This window comes from Cyprinodon tularosa, unplaced genomic scaffold (assembly GCF_016077235.1).
Source record: "Cyprinodon tularosa strain WSP-4 unplaced genomic scaffold, ASM1607723v1 ctg333, whole genome shotgun sequence".
NCBI classification, from domain to species: Eukaryota; Metazoa; Chordata; class Actinopteri; order Cyprinodontiformes; family Cyprinodontidae; genus Cyprinodon; species Cyprinodon tularosa.
In genome coordinates, this window is record NW_024039045.1 from 128,674 (window position 1) to 146,597 (window position 17,924).

At 36.5% G+C, this 17,924-nt stretch overlaps 1 protein-coding gene across 1 annotated transcript in view; it reads left to right on the plus strand.

The window, feature by feature from the left end:
* The first annotated feature begins 1,631 nt into the window (after positions 1–1,631).
* prkar2aa (protein kinase, cAMP-dependent, regulatory, type II, alpha A) overlaps positions 1,632–17,924 on the plus strand; it is a 56,300-nt gene continuing 40,007 nt past the window's right edge. The window contains exons 1-2 of the mRNA XM_038294047.1: positions 1,632–2,263; positions 4,949–5,229. Of these exons, the coding sequence (XP_038149975.1) occupies positions 4,983–5,229 (247 nt within the window). The 5' untranslated portion in view covers positions 1,632–2,263; positions 4,949–4,982. The remainder of the gene's footprint in view (positions 2,264–4,948; positions 5,230–17,924) is intronic.

The following is a 17,924-nucleotide window of genomic DNA, read 5'->3' on the forward strand; positions in this document are numbered from 1 at the left end:
AAAAAAAGAATATAGAAATATGTAAAGTTTGTTGTGCATACAAATTCAGTCCCACGCACCAATAGATATAGAACAAATATAACAATCACAAACTACTGGTAGTTTGGTGTCTCTAGGGAAACTAAGTTTTATATGCAAAAACAGCTCAAGATCAGTCAGATTTGACCGACTCTTTGAACAAGTTTAACAATCCAGTGAGAAACACTACTTGGATTTAGGTCTGGACCTCAAATTGACAGTTTGACACTAAAATCTGGTTTAATGTAAAGCATTCCATAGTAACTCTGGGTGTATGTTGTCATTTTCTGGATGACTCAACAAGACCTGCAGAAGACTCTAGACAAATGAAAAAGGGTTAATAGGTGCAACATTATGGAAGATTAAAGCATCTAATCTGGCAATAATGATTGTGAGTTGGAGTCATGGAATGCAGGATACGGACAGGTGCTCCTGCTACCTGGCAAATTTGCTGCTACACCATTGGGGAAAAATGCAACACATTTTCTAGGCCCTTCTTTCAACAAAAAATATCTTCTTTTGAACTTCCCAATTTTTTTGAGTGAGTGTTTAATAATTGTTTAATCTCTGTTAAGAGATTCTCCCGCCTAAGTTGTAGATCTCTGCAGCTCCGTTAACAGTTGCTTTATGTCTTCATTGGTCTCTATGATGCTGTTTGCACACCACTTTTTTCTAATTTATCTAATACACCTTCATAGAGCAACTAGATTTATATTAAAATGAAAACAAAAAAAGGTTTGATTAGGACTTATGCAACTTATGAAGGCAATTTGTTTTACAAGATTTTATTTAAGGGACTCAGATTAAAAGGGATGGAATAAAAACACACAACAAATATTTTATATTTGATTTATAGAACTAATTCTGAAAACTAAGTATCAATGTTCTTCCATTTAACTATTAAGCCCTGTTTTTCTGGCATATCAAATGTTTACAAGAAAATATGTTTACATTTGTGAGCTTAACTGTACAAAATGTGGGAAATTTAAAAGGTTTGTGAAAAGCTTCCCAGGTCATGGTTCACGCTGAGAGATAAATACAGTTCTATTTTTAAATTGAATCTGTAAAAGCTTTCATGAAGAGAAAACAAGTCATAATTCATTAGGAATGTTTTGGAATTTTGTTCCAAAAAAAGGAATAGTACTTTAAACTTAAGCTCTAAGAAGCATTTTTATTTTCTTCTATTTTTAATTTGCTTGAATCCGAACTGAGTAAAAAATACAGCTAATTTGTTATAAAAATGGTTAAACATGTTTATAATGCCAGTTTATATTTTCATAAAGAAATAACTTACTTTTAGTTTTTGTGTTTACATGCAGGTTAAGTTAACTTACTTTGGAAAAACTTTTTAAAAAATATATTATTTTTCTTTGGCCGCTTTTTAAAGCGCTTAAATTTGATTTAATTTTAATTTTCTTTCTATCTCTCAAGGCCACCTTTGTGGGTGCGGCCTTTTTTGGAGAGTTCCAATATAGTTCAGCCTTCAATCCCCTCCCTTCTCCCATGGCTGCATGCATTTGGCTGATGCCCTGTAATTCTTCATTTTAATTGGTTCTAAGTCCTGTCAGTCTAAAAAGTTCCACCCCCTCACGCTTCCTGGGACCAGTGTTTCATTCGTGGTTTAACGGCTGTGGATTACCGCGACGGTGGGGGGGAAGCAGAGCCGCTTTCTGCTAATTTAGCAGGATTTTTTTTTCTTCCCCACATAATTATATGTCAGTCTGATACATTAACTTAACTTTAAAGTTTAGTAATTTTCTTCGGTGCTTCTGGTAGCTTTTAATAACCGAGGCGCGTTGCTATAGCAGGCTTTGTGTCACCTGGCCGAAGCAGCTGACTCGTGCCCTGCGGAGTTCCGAGTAGATCTGAGTTGCCAAATGAAAACTAGCTAGTTAGCAGCTCAGCCACTTAGCCCGCAAGCTAGCCTTGCTGCCACATTAGTCCCACCCTCAACGAGTGCGTTAACGTCAGGCTGCAGCACTGAGGACAATTTTTGCTCCCTCAGAACTTAGCCAGCATCCTCGTACACCTGGTTGGCTGGAGATACTACCCCCTTCAACTGTTAGCGTAGCTCGGTGGCGCTAACGGAAATAGGACGTTTGTGGGGTTTTTGAGTGCATTCTCTATGAAGGGATACCGTTAAAGGGACTGGCTGAAAAAAGAAGAGGCGAAATAAAGAGCGAGAACAAGGAAGACACAGAGGAGGAGGTGACTGGCTTGTTTAGCCGGGAAGACATTTTTGAACGTAAGTTACTCGTACATACAGAGTGTCGTGAAAGTGTGTCGTTAAACGGCTTACCTGACTTATCTAACGCAACTTGCAGTGCTTGCTTGGCAACGTTTATCCTGCCTGTCGCTGTTCTGGGGGCTTAGCACCCACAGTCTTTGCGCCATACCACAATGTAAGCTAAGAGGGGGGCTTTCAAGCTAGCATGACAGCTTAGCATGGATGAGCTGAAAGTGTGTGTGGGGGGAGCACTTTAGATTTTGCTTCATTATATTTGCTGCAGACATTGTTTAATCAAGCAAGCTTACCTGCAAGTTAGGTTGAGTTGGTACTGTAGCTCTTATTCAGCTGGTAGGATTAGCTTAGCTTGATATGCTAGCTCCTTGCAGCCACCACCAAACCAAGTTGACAGCTCAGTGGTTGACGATGCATGGGGTTTATGTTGTAAAACTCGGCTAGTTTTTTTTTTCTCTTCTTCCAACTCATTATCTGTCGACTTCAGCTGTGAGATATCTGTTTCTCAGCTTTAGAGAAAGTAGGCACTCAGTGGTGACAGTGTCACCTAAGGTAGTTGAACTGAATTAAAAATGCAGTGCAACGCTGTTTCTGTTTGGGTGTCAAACCTTATAATCTCCTTAAATCTTCCCAGCCCGCGTGCATCCTTTTTTTTCCTCGTGCTAAGCTGTCATCACCTTAGTGAGCCTCCACAGTCATGCATTGTGTCGAAATAACAAAAGTCACATCTGTTTAAATCAACAATCAGGCTGTTATAGATCACACCACGTGCAAGTACTCAACACATGACGATTATTTTGTGAGCATTATGACTGTCCTCTATTAATATAAATAGATTGTTTATTTTAAAACAAAAAAAAAGCTCACTTTGGTAATTTTTTTCTAATAGCAGGCTCTGTCATGTAGGAATGCTATGACTTCATAATATATCACATAATTTAATCACAATTTATTTGTGGTCCAGGGCTGAAGAATGCCAAAACCACACTTGTCGATGCTATATATATATATATATATATATATATATGTACTAATAGAAGTTGCAGTCGACCCATATTTTTCTCACTCATCTCTTTATTTTTCCATCAGAGAGATGGCCTCACAATTTTCCAAAGATCATAGCTTTTTAGTCTCTAAATACAGACCAGCTCTGGGCATACAATTCAGTAAAGACTAAAAAAGTGTATTGTTGCCATGTCTCAGTTTAATGCATGATGCCTGCAATGTAAGGGTATGGTGTTCAAGCAGCTACTTTTCATGGCTACACTACAATTAAACTAACTATTTCACTGTGCTTTTAGTTGATGATCAAATACTATGTTGCTCTAGACACAAACAAATAAATTGTTATATTTGATGATGTACTTGTCACTATTTGAAAGAAACGTGTTATTGCAGTAAGCTTGCAGGAAAAGGCTATCTTATCCGTTTAGTGAACACTTTAACAATTCACTTTTTAGGTTCACGACCAAAAATAAGCCCCCAAAATGTCCATTTTACTGAGGTATATGTGGCAGCAACTGCCTGATCAGCTATAGCTGTTCACTTCAAGGCCAACAGGAGAGCAACAGGTTTTGGGATATTTTTCATTGCGAGATCTTTATTTCTTTCTAATTGTTTTTTTTATTTCTTAAATCTATACCAGCAGCAATAAAATCATGTCACTACATGTTAAAAACGCTCTGAAAAGTTATTTACTTTTCTACAATCTGTAATATAAGCTTGTCTACTATTTACAATGAAACCATTAATCTTAACTTGACACAACCTCAATTTAAAAAAATCATAAAGAGCAAGTTTGAACCTGACAAAACTTTGAAATGTAACCAGCTGTGACTTGTATATTTAAATTAATAATAAAAAAAGAAAAATACATTTTATTTTGCTTGCATAACATCTGCAAATTGACCAGATAAGTAAGTTTTTAAAAGTTTTGTCAAACATAATCAATCGGAAGATCTGCTAAAACTTTGTGACTGTCATTTCTCTTGGCTCATCATTAGCTTCTGGGTTTCATGTCTCATGCATCTCGGTTCTGTGGCTGTGGTTAAAGATCATAGCTAGCAGAGCCAAAAACTCTCGGGCTGAAATACACAGACATGGTTGTCAACAAACAACCATAAAAAGAAAGTCTTCCTCTGAGTCCGATTTAAAAATGCCCTACAGCGCTCTTCAAAAAAACCTTTAGTTTTATGTATTTTTGTGGTTAAAGAACCATTATTTGATTATTATTTTTAGGTTTTACAACAAAAAGATTAAACTTTTTCAAATTCAAACCAAATTTATTTTCTGCTAAAATATTTCCTTCCACTGAAGAAGGGGTAGTTTATTGCTTTATTTAAAAAATATAGCTGAGGAATTTCTATGCTGATACTAATTTTAAATAATAAAAAACATTTTGCTTTTAGAATTTAAAATATTTTTTTTTGTTGCAGAAATCACATGCAGCACATTTATTATTTGAAGAATATTCTTACTACAAATTATAGCTCCTTCTGAAACCGAAAGTGGAACATAGACGTTTTTCCCACGCCCTACTGTGTGGGAAAACATTTATATTTTTGTTGAAAAGTTTTAGAACTTAAGTATATATCCACAGAAAAACATCAACAAATCATTATAGATGGCAACCTTCACAGCCAGTATAACACCTAACAAATGTTTTTCTGTGTTTTTCTCTTGCCATAGATATCTAAAGGCTACCAAAAAGCTAAGCTCAGCCATGAGTATTGAGATACCGGTGGGGTTGACAGAACTGCTGCAGGGCTACACAGTGGAGGTGCTGCGACAAAGGCCGTCAGACCTGGTGGATTTTGCTGTACAGTACTTCACCCGCTTGCGGGACACCAGAAGTCAGGATGGATCCGGCGTGGGTGGTAAACCGGGGAAGGGGGTGATGTTTGATGGGGAGCCCATGCAAACAGAGTCCAACGGCGAGGATGATGAAGACGATGATTCCGACTTTGAACGTAAGTTGCTGCTTTCAGTTTGTCACTTGTTAGATGGGCTTCCCTGATTTAAAGAAGAAGCAAATTAGAATTTATCCGTATAACTATCGGAGAATGGGCTAAATGGAGAATTTCTGACCTAAAACAGCTGAAAATGTCTGTTTTTGATTCACTCTAATGCCAATCATATTTTTTATTAAGTATTTTGTGGCTTTTAATTTAGGACTGCAGCCCTTATTTAGAACACGTCAAATATAGATTTTCTTTATCCTTATTGTCTTTGTAATAGGGTTGTCAAAAGTATCGATACTCAAAAAAGTATCGATACCAAAATGTTGTATCCGGATACAATACTCATTTTTAAAAGTATCGAGACAGTGCTACCACCAGTGGCACCTAAGTAGTCATTCATTTAAAGTGCAGAATAGAGGACAATGCACTTTCAGAACACTGTGTGATTGAATAATTCTACGCACTTTTCAGTTTAAGACTTTTTCTGTAACGGGTGCAGCTGCTGAGAATTATTTTTGTTTCTTAACTGGTTTGGCTAGTGTCATTGTTATGTGTGCAAAGCATAGCCAAGGAAGGAAAACTTTATTGTGCACAGCATACAACCATTGTATTTATTTATTGTATTTTATTTATTAATGAAAATATTTCTGTAGAATTTTGGAGTCTTTGTTTTTATTCTTGTGGTATCGAAAATGGTATCGAGTATCGAATATTTTCCTTAGTATCGGTATTGAGTTGAAAAGTTTAGTATCGTGACAACCCTACTTTGTAATGTTTAGAGTGACACATCAGAGGCCTTAGATATCTATTCAGTAATCGTGAAAGCGGACAGGAACGACACTAGGCAAACACCCAGGGTAACGTTCGGTTTTAAATTCTTGTGGTTTTATGAGAGCTTTCCTTAATCTAAACAAATATAATTAGGAATTGGTTGAGGAAGTTTTGATTTAAGTCTTATAAGTAGGGCTTTAGTAGTAGGGTGATGAATCGATTTTAGCAATTATATAGGATTGGGTTTTTGGAAAATCTGTTTTTCTTTAATTAATTAATTAATTTATATATATATATATATATATATATATATATAACTCCAACCCTTGATCCTACATAGCTGGGAGTGAAATCAGTTCATCACTTCTTGTTCCTAGATGTTAACTCATAATTGATAAACTACCTCACTGTGTTATGCCACCGGTTGCAAACATTTACTGTTATATTTTTATTGCTTGTTGTGAAACATGTTTATTTAACAAGCACTTTTCACAGCTTTATTTTCATAGCCCTTTAAATTAAGATCACCTCCCAGATGGGAAAATTGAAATCAAAGCTAGTTTTGGAAAACAACTTATGTCATTTGTTGTTTATTAGCCCTACTTATAATTTATGCCCATGTTGCCTTAACAATGGAGGAGTAGTCCAATAGAACTGTTATAGGAAGGCATCATAGTCAAGGCATGCAGAAATTGACATTTTCTAAAAGAAAAAAAACAATATGTTGTGCCTTTTCAGACATTTCCTCCAGCTTCATAGTCAAGACCATTCACAAAATGCTTCTTTATATGTATGCACATCCATTGTGAGCTCTTCCTAGTATGTTATTATAAAGAAGAAGCATACATCCTGTGGCCCTCAGATTGCATGTGTGTACATCTAAAGCGCAGATTAATGGGACCTTGAGGTTCCCACAACCCACATTGCCTTGTCTCTGATGCATCACTCCCCTGTGTTTGAGAGACTGGCAGAGGATGTAAGTCATTCCATTGCTCAGCTCTCTTTAGAGTAGTATGGCCTAGACCTGATCACTCTCTGATGCTGAAAATGGAAATATACAGTTTACTGTATGTGCTTAAATCTGTTCAGGGAACCACTAGAATTTAGTAGCATGCAATGAATAAAGTAAAGCAATCTGTGTGCTTGTGAATGCTTAATGTGGTCCAAATGATCCAAGTGGGATTATGGCTGCAGAGACTCTCTTTTGTCAAATCAATGTTAGATGCAGCGCTTTGGAGGGAATTTTGGATTTTATGGCCAAGATTTATTAGCCAAGTCTGTTAAAGCATAAAAGGAATTTGGCTCTAGCGGTTGTTGTCTCTCTAGATGTACAATTTTTTGATTTATAATACTCAATTCTGCACTAGGCTATATACAATCGATGTTAAAGCAGCATAAGCTGGGCAGTAAATGTAAGATAGAAGGTGATGTGACGTTTGTAGATGTTTGACAGAGGTTGGACTGCCAGGCATTGTAAATGATGATGTTCAGGCAGAACAATGATTCTTATGTTGGACGTTTTGTAACACCTACTTAGCCATCTTTGGTTATAAACTGTAGTTTTAAGTTCACCACATTGTTATAAGTTCACTATCATCTCTCATGCAAATGTTATTTCAGGTAAAAGAAGTGTTGGCAAATACTGCAGAGTGGTACGAGATAGATCATGTATTCTGTGTTTATCCTCACACAGAGTTTGGCTCCAGTCTAACAGCTGTAACCTTAACTGAGAAAAGTGTGTGCGTGTGCTAACACATTCACAGGTTCTGTTTCTACTTGCTTTTGGATGAAGCGACTGTGCATGTGAGAGCAAACCGGGTATGTTCTGACTTTCACACCAGTTCAAATTCCAGCCTGATGACGACAGGAAGCGTGGGTACCTTTGTACGTCCTGATTAAGAATCACTACAATACTTGCACACACCATCTAAGGGTACAAGAAATGATTGAGTAGATAGTGATGTGCTTCAGGGTGAAGGTGTTTTCTACATGCTTGAAGTTACACACATGACTTTCATGGAAGTTACCCAACCAGCCGTGTGCCCTCAGAGAATACTCTCTTGTGATGGGAACAACACAGGCCTGTAACTGAAAGAAACCATGTGCTGTTTGAAATACCATTAGTTTAACAAATATGTGAAACTATTTTTGGCCTTCTGTTAAACAAAAAAAAAATTTAATTTCTTTATTAAAACAAAAATGAAACGCTCTTAATGCAGGCATTAATTTCTTTGTACCTTTAGTTTCATGAAGTATTAAAGGTATAATCTCAAAGCAGTTGGTTTTTACTATAACTTGACAGCTTTATAGTATATGATTCATCATAAAGAACTAATATGTCCCAAATAATAGATTTGAAGTCCATGTTGGTTTCCAAATCCAGTCGTTTATATATTTAGGTTTGAGGTGTCTAATAGCCAGTTAGACGATTAGAGAACAAGTTGCCTCTCAACCTTTAGAGCACATGTAAGAGGTTTCTACCGTATGTCTAACTTACTTTCTGTATGTCGGACATTGATACACTTGTGTTGGCATTGTTTAAGAATAATATTGTGATTGTGAAATGGAAAATTTGCTGAGGCTGAGGTTAATTCAAGCTGTGATTTAAAAACCCTATTTTTTTTTTTGAAAAAAAAAACTTTAAACTCAACCCTTGCTTATAACCCCAACTCTTCATACATTCTGACTTTATAATTCATTTAGTTTTTTAAAGCCAGGCATACACTGTGTGATATTTTTAATCATTGCACGCAGCTACAGCGCAAACTATATGACAAAATCGCTGGGTTTAAAGTGTGAGAACATGCATTTACGATGCATGTTCTCACATTGTGCGGCCCGGCGTTCTGATGCAACCTTATGACGGCTGACAAAATTTAAATTTTTCATGTTTGACTTTCTACCGACTTTTTACTGGGAGGTGGTCGTGAGAGGCCGATCGCCCCTCGTTACGCCCTGTGCACTACACGAAGCACGAACACTCTGAAAGTCTTCCTGATCGAAAACTTCTCGCAGGACTGAAGAATCGACACGAAAAGGGCAAAAAATCGTACAGTGTACCCGCCTTAAGAAAAAATGGAATTGGTTTCTATGCTTGTTTACTTCTACAGACTGGTGTAACAAAATATTGTATACCAGTGGTGCATTGTAATAATTTAATTTTGAATTATCTCTAACATCAAGCTTTTACCAGGCTATATAAGCCCAATATTCACAAAGATCTTTCCTTACTTTGTGGCTCCAGTATCCCTGTCCTGCATCTGGATCCGATTCTGACAGTATTTTTATTTCCTGTCCATTCTTCCTGTGTGAAAACGGGCCACAGCTGGATTGCAGGGATGGGGTGAAAAGCTTCAATTGAGGGGTTGAAAGTCTAGACCTCCAGTCACTTTAAACAAGCTTTATCACATTAAATCGTCTCTCACAGTCGGCGGCGGAGGCTGGAATAGAGGGCAAAGTTCATCAAAGGATTTCTCAGGCCAAATTGATGAAAGAAGAGTGTCCCATTTTATGTTACAATCTTTCCTTCCAGCCAGTTGTATGTTCACATGATTACTACAATTTATCCTTTAAGCATGATGTCATGTTTTACCTGGCTTGTTTCTTTAGCTCTTGCAGATAAAAGCCACTTATGGGTCACCACCAAAGCCTAAGCAGGCTTTGGTGGTTAACAAAAGGAGATATTGTTGTCAGTATAAACTATCAGACTGCCATCACTCCATCATTATGTCAGTGTTGCTGATGTAGAAAGTAGCACCATCGGGCATATTTTACTTTCCAAGGGTGAAGTGTGGTTACTACCATTAAGATCTCTCTTTACTAATATATATTTCAAATCTTCCTCAGATTGAATCCAAACAATTAGCACCTTCAAGGATGTGACTATTTAGAGCCACAAACAATTGTAAATTGATTTGGGCAGTGTTGCATATAAAACAAATAATTTGAATAGTTTTTAATTTGGTTCACATTTACCTGCATTTTATCAGGATTTTGAAAAATGTCTTGATACCTAGCAAAGATGACGTTTTGCCTTTGAGGCTCAACTTTTTCACTGATCAACTGGTACAGTAACCGAAATAAAAGTTAACTCAAGATTAACCAAATTTCACAAAATTATGTCACAATTTCTACACAGCCTATTCTCGTTGTGCGTTCTCATGTGCTCATGAAATGTAATCAGCCTCATCCCTAGTACTGTTCCAATTCACAAGAACACAAGATTGAGAATGGACATTGTCCCCGGATGTTGTGCTCACCCCTCCCTCTTTACCGAGTATGCATCATAGCAGACTTGTCTGGTCTTGAGATTAACAGCTTTCCCAGCATGCACTGCGGTAGCAGCAGCTTACAGAGCTCAGATTATTAAGTCTAAAGTTCTCTTTTCTGTTGCCATTGTTCTATAAAAGTATATTTTAAGATCATTTAAAGTGGACAATATTATACTTTTAGGAGTGACTATATGGCCCATTTACTGATTCAGTGTTTAATTTAAAAAAGTTCCCATGTTAAGAGGACTGTGGCAATCAGCAGACCTGAGGCTAATCCTCGCCGAGGACACAAGTCTGTACTCACGTTCTTGTGAATTTAGAAACGGCCAATGTATTTGCACAGAATTGCCTAAAATACCTTATTTTTATTATTCTGTTGCCATACTTTCAAAATCAAATTCCTGACAAGTTCAGTTTATTGTTTATTCAAGCTGAAAGTTTATTTTGTCTTTTTATGTTCTCTATTATTGTTAGTCTTTATTTTTGTTCTTTGTTTGAAAAATGCTAGCATGCTAACAATATATTGCAGTAATTCAGCTTTTACTATATTTTGTCTGGGATTCCAGTTTGTTGTTTGTTTGAATAAAATTCACAGGAAAGGTTCCCCTTCTGCCTCATAATGTACGGACCTTTCTTTGAGAGGTGTTATTTTCCTCATCTTTTTCCCAACACATAAAGCTGTGCAAATGTGCAGAGGAGTTCTAGCCAGTATAGCCATAGCATCACCACACTTTACTCAAAGTCATAGTGGAACATTGACAAACATTCAGATTGTTAGTGAAATCCCAGACTCATTTTGGATGGTGATTTTAATAGGCATGTATAGCATAAAATACAGTCTTTTGGCAGGAACACCAAAAAAAAAAAAAATTGGCTCGTATGAAATATTTTATCAGCTCTCTTAATCAGCTATTTAGACAGAGACATTTTCTGGACAATCATAACTGGTGTAGGTCAATAAAACCTCCACCAGATCATGATAATAATGATAGTGACGCACCTAACTATGTCTGTCATTCTGATGTCATTGAAATACATCATGTTAAACTTACTTTATTAAATAATGTGTGAAATTTTATACATTGCCTGAATTCACACCATATACATCTAGTTTAACCAAAAAAGGCTCACACATTATGAGGTGTATTAGTAATATTAATTAATGTTATAACCAGGAAATTATTTTAGTGCAACACTTTCAGAAAAAAGTCTAAATGAAAAGCCATATATATATTCCTCTTTGTAACCCAGGGCAGAATCATATGTGGCGTTCCTCACCCGTTATACTTCAGCTGTGGGGAAAAAGGAGCAATAAATGCAATAATGAAAGTTCTCTGCTTTCTTTGCTCCGGATGCATGAGGGGCTTTCAGAATGAGGCGGCTGCTTGTGAGAGAGCATTTAGGGATGTATGGAGAGACTCACAGCAGCACTCACTGCTGACTAAAGGTGTGTTCTGGGCATCAGAGAATCAGATTTAGGCTACTTGCAAATTCTATGGTGGACTGTGTAAAGCAGCCTCAATGGGTCATGTGGTGCGTTTGATAGTAGGGAGTGGCGTGTCCTAACATCCCAGCGTCTGAGTGGGCAAGTGTTTGACGCTGAATTCACAACTTTTGCGGCTTGACGCAGAAAAAAACGGAGTGAGCTTTGATCACTATTACTCCACTAAAACATGTTCTCACTGAACTGTCGCAAAGCGGTTTATAAATACTTACATTCAGTAAAAATGTTAAAACCAGCTGGCAAAAAGTATTAGATTTTTATTCTGTGGTACAATTTTGCAGTTTTTCAAGAACTTTAGAAAATGCTTTATATTTACTTTCAGCTTTAACAAATGGCAGCAGGAAATCCCCAACAGCCCAGGCAGCTTCAGATAGCTTTTACTGGGGACTCCCAGCGCAGTTACCTGCTGGTATGAAAGGGTCTGCTACTCTGAACAAAAACAGAATATTTAAGTGTAATCTGTGTAATCCTAATGAACTGACTGCATGTTTGAACTTTTCTTTTTTCACTCTCTTAATTAAAACAAAAGAACAGAGCAACTAAACAAGCGGAACATCAAGAGCATCGGACCTCAAAATGCAAAAATGTGGTTAAACTTTTTGACGTTGAAAACGGTGGTCTGAACCGTTATTTAAGACAACATTTAAGACAGTTATTTTGCTGTAGCGGTGCACCATGATCAATTACATTAGAAACCCAGCGATTCATATAGTTTTGTGGCTTTTAGCAATAATGTAGTTTAGCTATTTTATATTATACTGTCTTAATCCTTGCCTTTGCTAATATGTGCTGTTTGAGACTTTTCTCTTTGCAGAGATAAGTTTGGCTGAACACTAAAGCCTTATTTCAAGTAGAGGACTTAATAATGAATGTATTTGACTTTCACCAGAGTGTTATAAATATCTTGCTTCCTAAAGAAGACTTACTTAAGAGGTCCAGAGCACCTAGACTATGATTTCCTTTTCCTAATAAGTTAAAGGTTTTTCTTAGAGCTGGCCTGTGTAGGATCTGTTTAGCAGTGCATCAGGACAAACTCTGAATGAATGGGAACCATTGTGACTGAAAAGCCTGTGGCTATTTATAAAAGGATGGATAGAGGACAGTGGGTACCAAAGATAATATAAGAAATCAATTAAATGTGCTTCTATAAGAAAGACAGCTGGAATGAAGCGGTGGCAGGGTGAAAAATCTCAGTGAGGATACTGGGAGACTCAGTCTATGTCAAATGCATCTGTCTTGTTTGCAAATTAAGAAAAAGCTATGTAGATGAAAGGGCAGCTTTATTTCGGCTGAATGGAAAATGTTAACTAACATAATAACATGTTTTGATTAGGATCACTCAATGTCTGTGACTTTCTTGAAATATTTCTTTTTTTTTCAACAAGTGTCAGAATTTTCAAAATGCTACTTGGTTATGTTGTTTTGATTATGTATAAACATTGTATCTTGAAGGCAAGACACTCAGAACATCACTAGAAGCCAGCCAAGTGTTTCCTTTTCTTCACAGCCTGCTTCCATCAGTATATGCAGAGTTTCCCAGATGGTTGGTGTTTATTTTTGACAGCAGTCCTTCTCTGACTGGTAAACACTTCAGTAAATAGGCAGATGAGAGCAGATCTGTAAATACAACCAAGACTAAATATTAAACAGAAGCTTTTTTAATATGGGAAATTATGACTTTTATTATAATTTGTTATTAATTTTAAAGGGGGGCGCTGTTTATTTTTATTTTTTTACATTTAAAGTTATTACATCCCCTTCTACTCACCCACATTAGTTTTGTGTAATTTGGAGCCGTTCCGAAGATATTCGGTTTTGTAATCCAAGTAACGTCTTCCTATGGGCAACGCGTTGAAGGCACAAACTAGGGTTGTCACGATACTAAACTTTTCAACTCGATACCGATACTAAGGAAAATATTCGATACTCGATACTATTTTCGATACCACGAGGATAAAAACAAAGACTCCAAAATTCTACAGAAATATTTTCATTAATAAATAAAATACAATAAATAAATACAATGGTTGTATGCTGTGCACAATAAAGTTTTCCTTCCTTGGCTATGCTTTGCACACATAACAATGACACTAGCCAAACCAGTTAAGAAACAAAAATAATTCTCAGCAGCTGCACCTCTTACAAAAAAAAAGTCTGAAACTGAAAAGTGCACAGAATTATTCAATCATACAGTGTTCTGAAAGTGCATTGTCCTCTATTCTGCACTTTAGATGAATGACTGCTTAGGTGCCACTGGTGGTGGCACTGTATCGATACTTTTAAAAACGAGTATTGTATCCGGATACAACATTTTAGTATCGATACTTTTTTGAGTTTCGATACTTTTGACAACCCTAGCACAAACTAGGGCTGCAACTAACGATTATTTTAAAAATCGATGAATCGGCCGATTATTTTTTCGATTAATCGATGAATTGGACAAAAAATATTTTTTATATTAACCTCTTTATTCCAAAATAAACATTTTAGACAGAACAAACAAGCACACAAGTACAGGTTGCTCATTAACTGTCCTGGTGCAATATGAAAAATAAATGTTTGTGTTAAGACTACGCAAACTTACATGAGAAATGTAGCTGTATATCCACAAAATATAGGGTACTTTGTTTGATAAAGTGCATAAAAAGACATTTTTGTTTTTAAAGCCCCTAAGGGGTTCAAACAATAGGTCCCCCCATTTCAACAAATGAGTTTTTTTTTTTAGACTAGAAGAGTTCTGCCTTTTAAGACAGGAAAGTATAGCAGTTAAAGTTGCTACTTGAGAAAATATTTAACCATAGAGATAAAAATAGCCCTGTGATTCAAATTATAAATTGTATGTGGAATAAAAATGAGAGAACTATGGGTGCTAAAAAACACATCCTCCAAAGACAGATATTTTCATGGGAATGTGGCATATAATTAATTGACATATTACTGATCTTGCTGGATTTTATTCTGCTTTGCTTCCATACTTTACTTTATCTTTGCCAGAAGATTTAATCTTTAAAAGCCTTGCCCTCATAATTTGCAAGTTAATTTATTTATAAAGTAAATATAAACGCTGCTTAAGCTAATTCAAATGAAATTAAAAGTAAAATAAGTAGCCAACCTTATCACTGTCTGTAACCTACTAACACGGTAAGGAAAGCATCAGATGAGCTACCTGAGAAACTAACGTTACGTTTCCCCACTTTAAAACGAAACAAACATGGTCACTCATCCTGCTGATCAGCTCTTTTCACTGCCATCGAAGGCTCCAATGTGTTTCCTTTTAAGGTGCTGCATCATAACAGTGGTGCTTCCGTGCCATGTTAATTTGTTTTTACAAAAGTTGCATGTTACGACTTTTTTCGCTTTACAAAGCGCAGGCTGTCTGCGAATTGAGACGCAGCTTGCGTTTGCGGTATCGGTCATTAGAACAGTTGGCGCTACTGCCTTTTGAAAACAGCCTTTGCTCACCTGCGGCGCTGGCTCGCTCTGCCGTATTTTTTTTTTCTTCCCCCATTTCAATCAAGTGGCAGTGATGACGACGGCGGCGGATGACCCATTAATTGCGCGACACAACTAATCGATGATGAAATTCGTTGCCAACGCTTTTAAAAGTCGATTTTTATCGATTCGTTGTTGCAGCCCTAGCACAAACTAAACTGTTCATAATTTATTCTTTATGGTACGCCAGCATTCATAACATGTAGGCAAATCACTGTCCCCAAGAAATCCGTGGTTATATTTTTTATATTTATATTTTTTTTAAAACAAAGCAGGAGTGTGTATGACATCATCCGTGCGCGCCGACTACCATTCATTCATTTATGTCCGCTGAACTGCTGCTAGATTTACTCACATGTCTGGAAGATGTCTAGTGCTACTACCATAGATAATCTCACTCTCGAAATGGAATTGAACGATTCAGATTAGCTAGCCGAATGAATAGAAGGGGTAGAGCGTAGCCGCCTGTGGCCCGGACTGCCTGTCACAACTCAACTAATACACACTCCACTTTGTTTTTAAAAAATATAACCGCGCATGTCTGGGGGACAGTGACTCGCCTACATGTAATGAATGCCGGCGTACCATAAATGATAAATTCTGAACAGTTTAGTTTGTGCCTTCAACTCGTTGCCCATAGGAAGACGTTACTTGGATATAATCTGACCGAATATTTTCAGAACTGCTCCAAATGACACAAAACAAATATGGGTGAGTAGAAGATGATGTAATAACGTAAAATCAAGGGGCCAATGTAAAAAAAAAGGTGTTCCCCTTTAATAACAAATTGTTTTCTTATTAGGGTTTAGTGTAGCTTATTTATCCTCTGATCAGAGTAGCCCAAAGTGTTAGTGAAACTCATAAATGGAAAAAAAAATGTGTAATTGTGAAAAAAACCATAAAGTATTTTGATGAAAACAATGGACCAGTTAGATTTGAACAAGTATTTTTTTTTTCTTTTCCCCAAGATCCCCAACCTGTTGGAAGCTTTGATTAACTTTATTTAAAGAAATGCTTTGTAACCAGGGACATCTATACGTTCTTAGTTTCTTTAAAAGCTTTTTCTATCTTCCGAGTCTTAATCACTTAATGTTTTAATTCTGCAAGCTCAAAATTGCTAGACAAAGACAAATTGGTCTTGGGCTTGTTTAAAAAAAACTTCAATGACAATTTTTATTTTTATTTTAATAGGACAAAATGTATCTGAACTGAATAAGAGATCGGTACCTGAATATTAACACTCCCTTCATGTGCAGCTAACCTGTTTTACAACACGTCCATTATCCTGAAAAGTTCATTGAAACGAGGAAATCTATAATCGTAAACATTTTGATGTTTGATGTGTAAAGTTCTTTATGTAATGATTCCTAACAGCAGCTGACGTATGGTCAGCTCTGCACAACCCCCCAAAACCAAAGTTCATTCCTATATTTCAAGGAAGTGCCAGTTATCTTGAGACTTTTAAACTGTGCACAATTAGAGACCTTCATTGACGTCAAACATTGTCTCGCACTTTGCCCCTTATTGATGACAGGTTCTTTTTCTTTGTTGAACATGTGTGATCTTTGACTCTTAAGGTGTCTTTGGTTGTCTCACATGTCCCTTCAGAATCTGCAATGAATGGCATAAAAATACTAAAAGAAAAGAAGAAAACTTTTACTTTCTTTTTTCTTTTTGTACTAACTCTGTCCCATTGTTTTTATTCAGCCGTTGTAGTTTGTTTAATTTGGATCTAGGATGGCAAAATTAAAAACCAAAAATGCAGGTGGGCATTGTGTTCTATGTACTGTTTGCGCACACATGTTGTAGATAAAAGCACTTGTTACACTGTTAATGTACAGTTTGACATTCACATCTTTGTACACATGTGCCTAGTTTCAGTGTAATGCTGTGCAACATATGACCTGCTTAGTATGCAGCAGTGTGTTCAATGGGTTTATAGCCTGTGGGTAAATCTTATGGCGGCTAGCTTGAAGACCAGTCCCACTGGCAGGCTGACAGGACTAAGTGTGAAAACCCCTGAGCAGGTTAAAACTAGTCATTCTGACTGAGAAACCGCTCAGATTCTTTTTTTACTCTGTAAAACTGAAATTTAAGATACATTTAAATGGTATTATGTTGACTCAAACTCAACATGCAGTGTCAGACAAACCCCCTTTCTTTTTTTTAGTACTTTAGTTCTTCAAATGAACAAGATAATTTAAAACTAACAAAAAACCTAAAGTCATAATTTATTTTAGTAGTCTTTCTAAAACGTAGGATAGGTTTTTATAGTCACTGTTAAGAGGGATATTGACTAGAAGCTCAACTTAATTTTAAATCTGATCACAGAAAAAAAAAAACTAGACCTCCATGCCAGGTTTTTAGGAAAAGGTTAGTTTTGTAATTGGTAATTAAGTTTAGTTTTGAGTGGGATTTAACCTTACTGTAGTTTAGTGAGGACTTGAAAGTCTTGCCATTCTTTTAACTTCTTTGTTTAATGAAGTGCAGCATTTCTCTGTTCAGTTAAACACAGCTGTGACTTCTTTCTTGCTGTTTGGAGTTCATTAGAGCCAAAATAGCTTCTTGTACGAGGGGCAACATTTGCACAATGCTTAAATTGTGAAGGAGCTAAATGAGATGATTTTACAGAAACTAAAGAGATATGCTAACAACATTTTAACTAA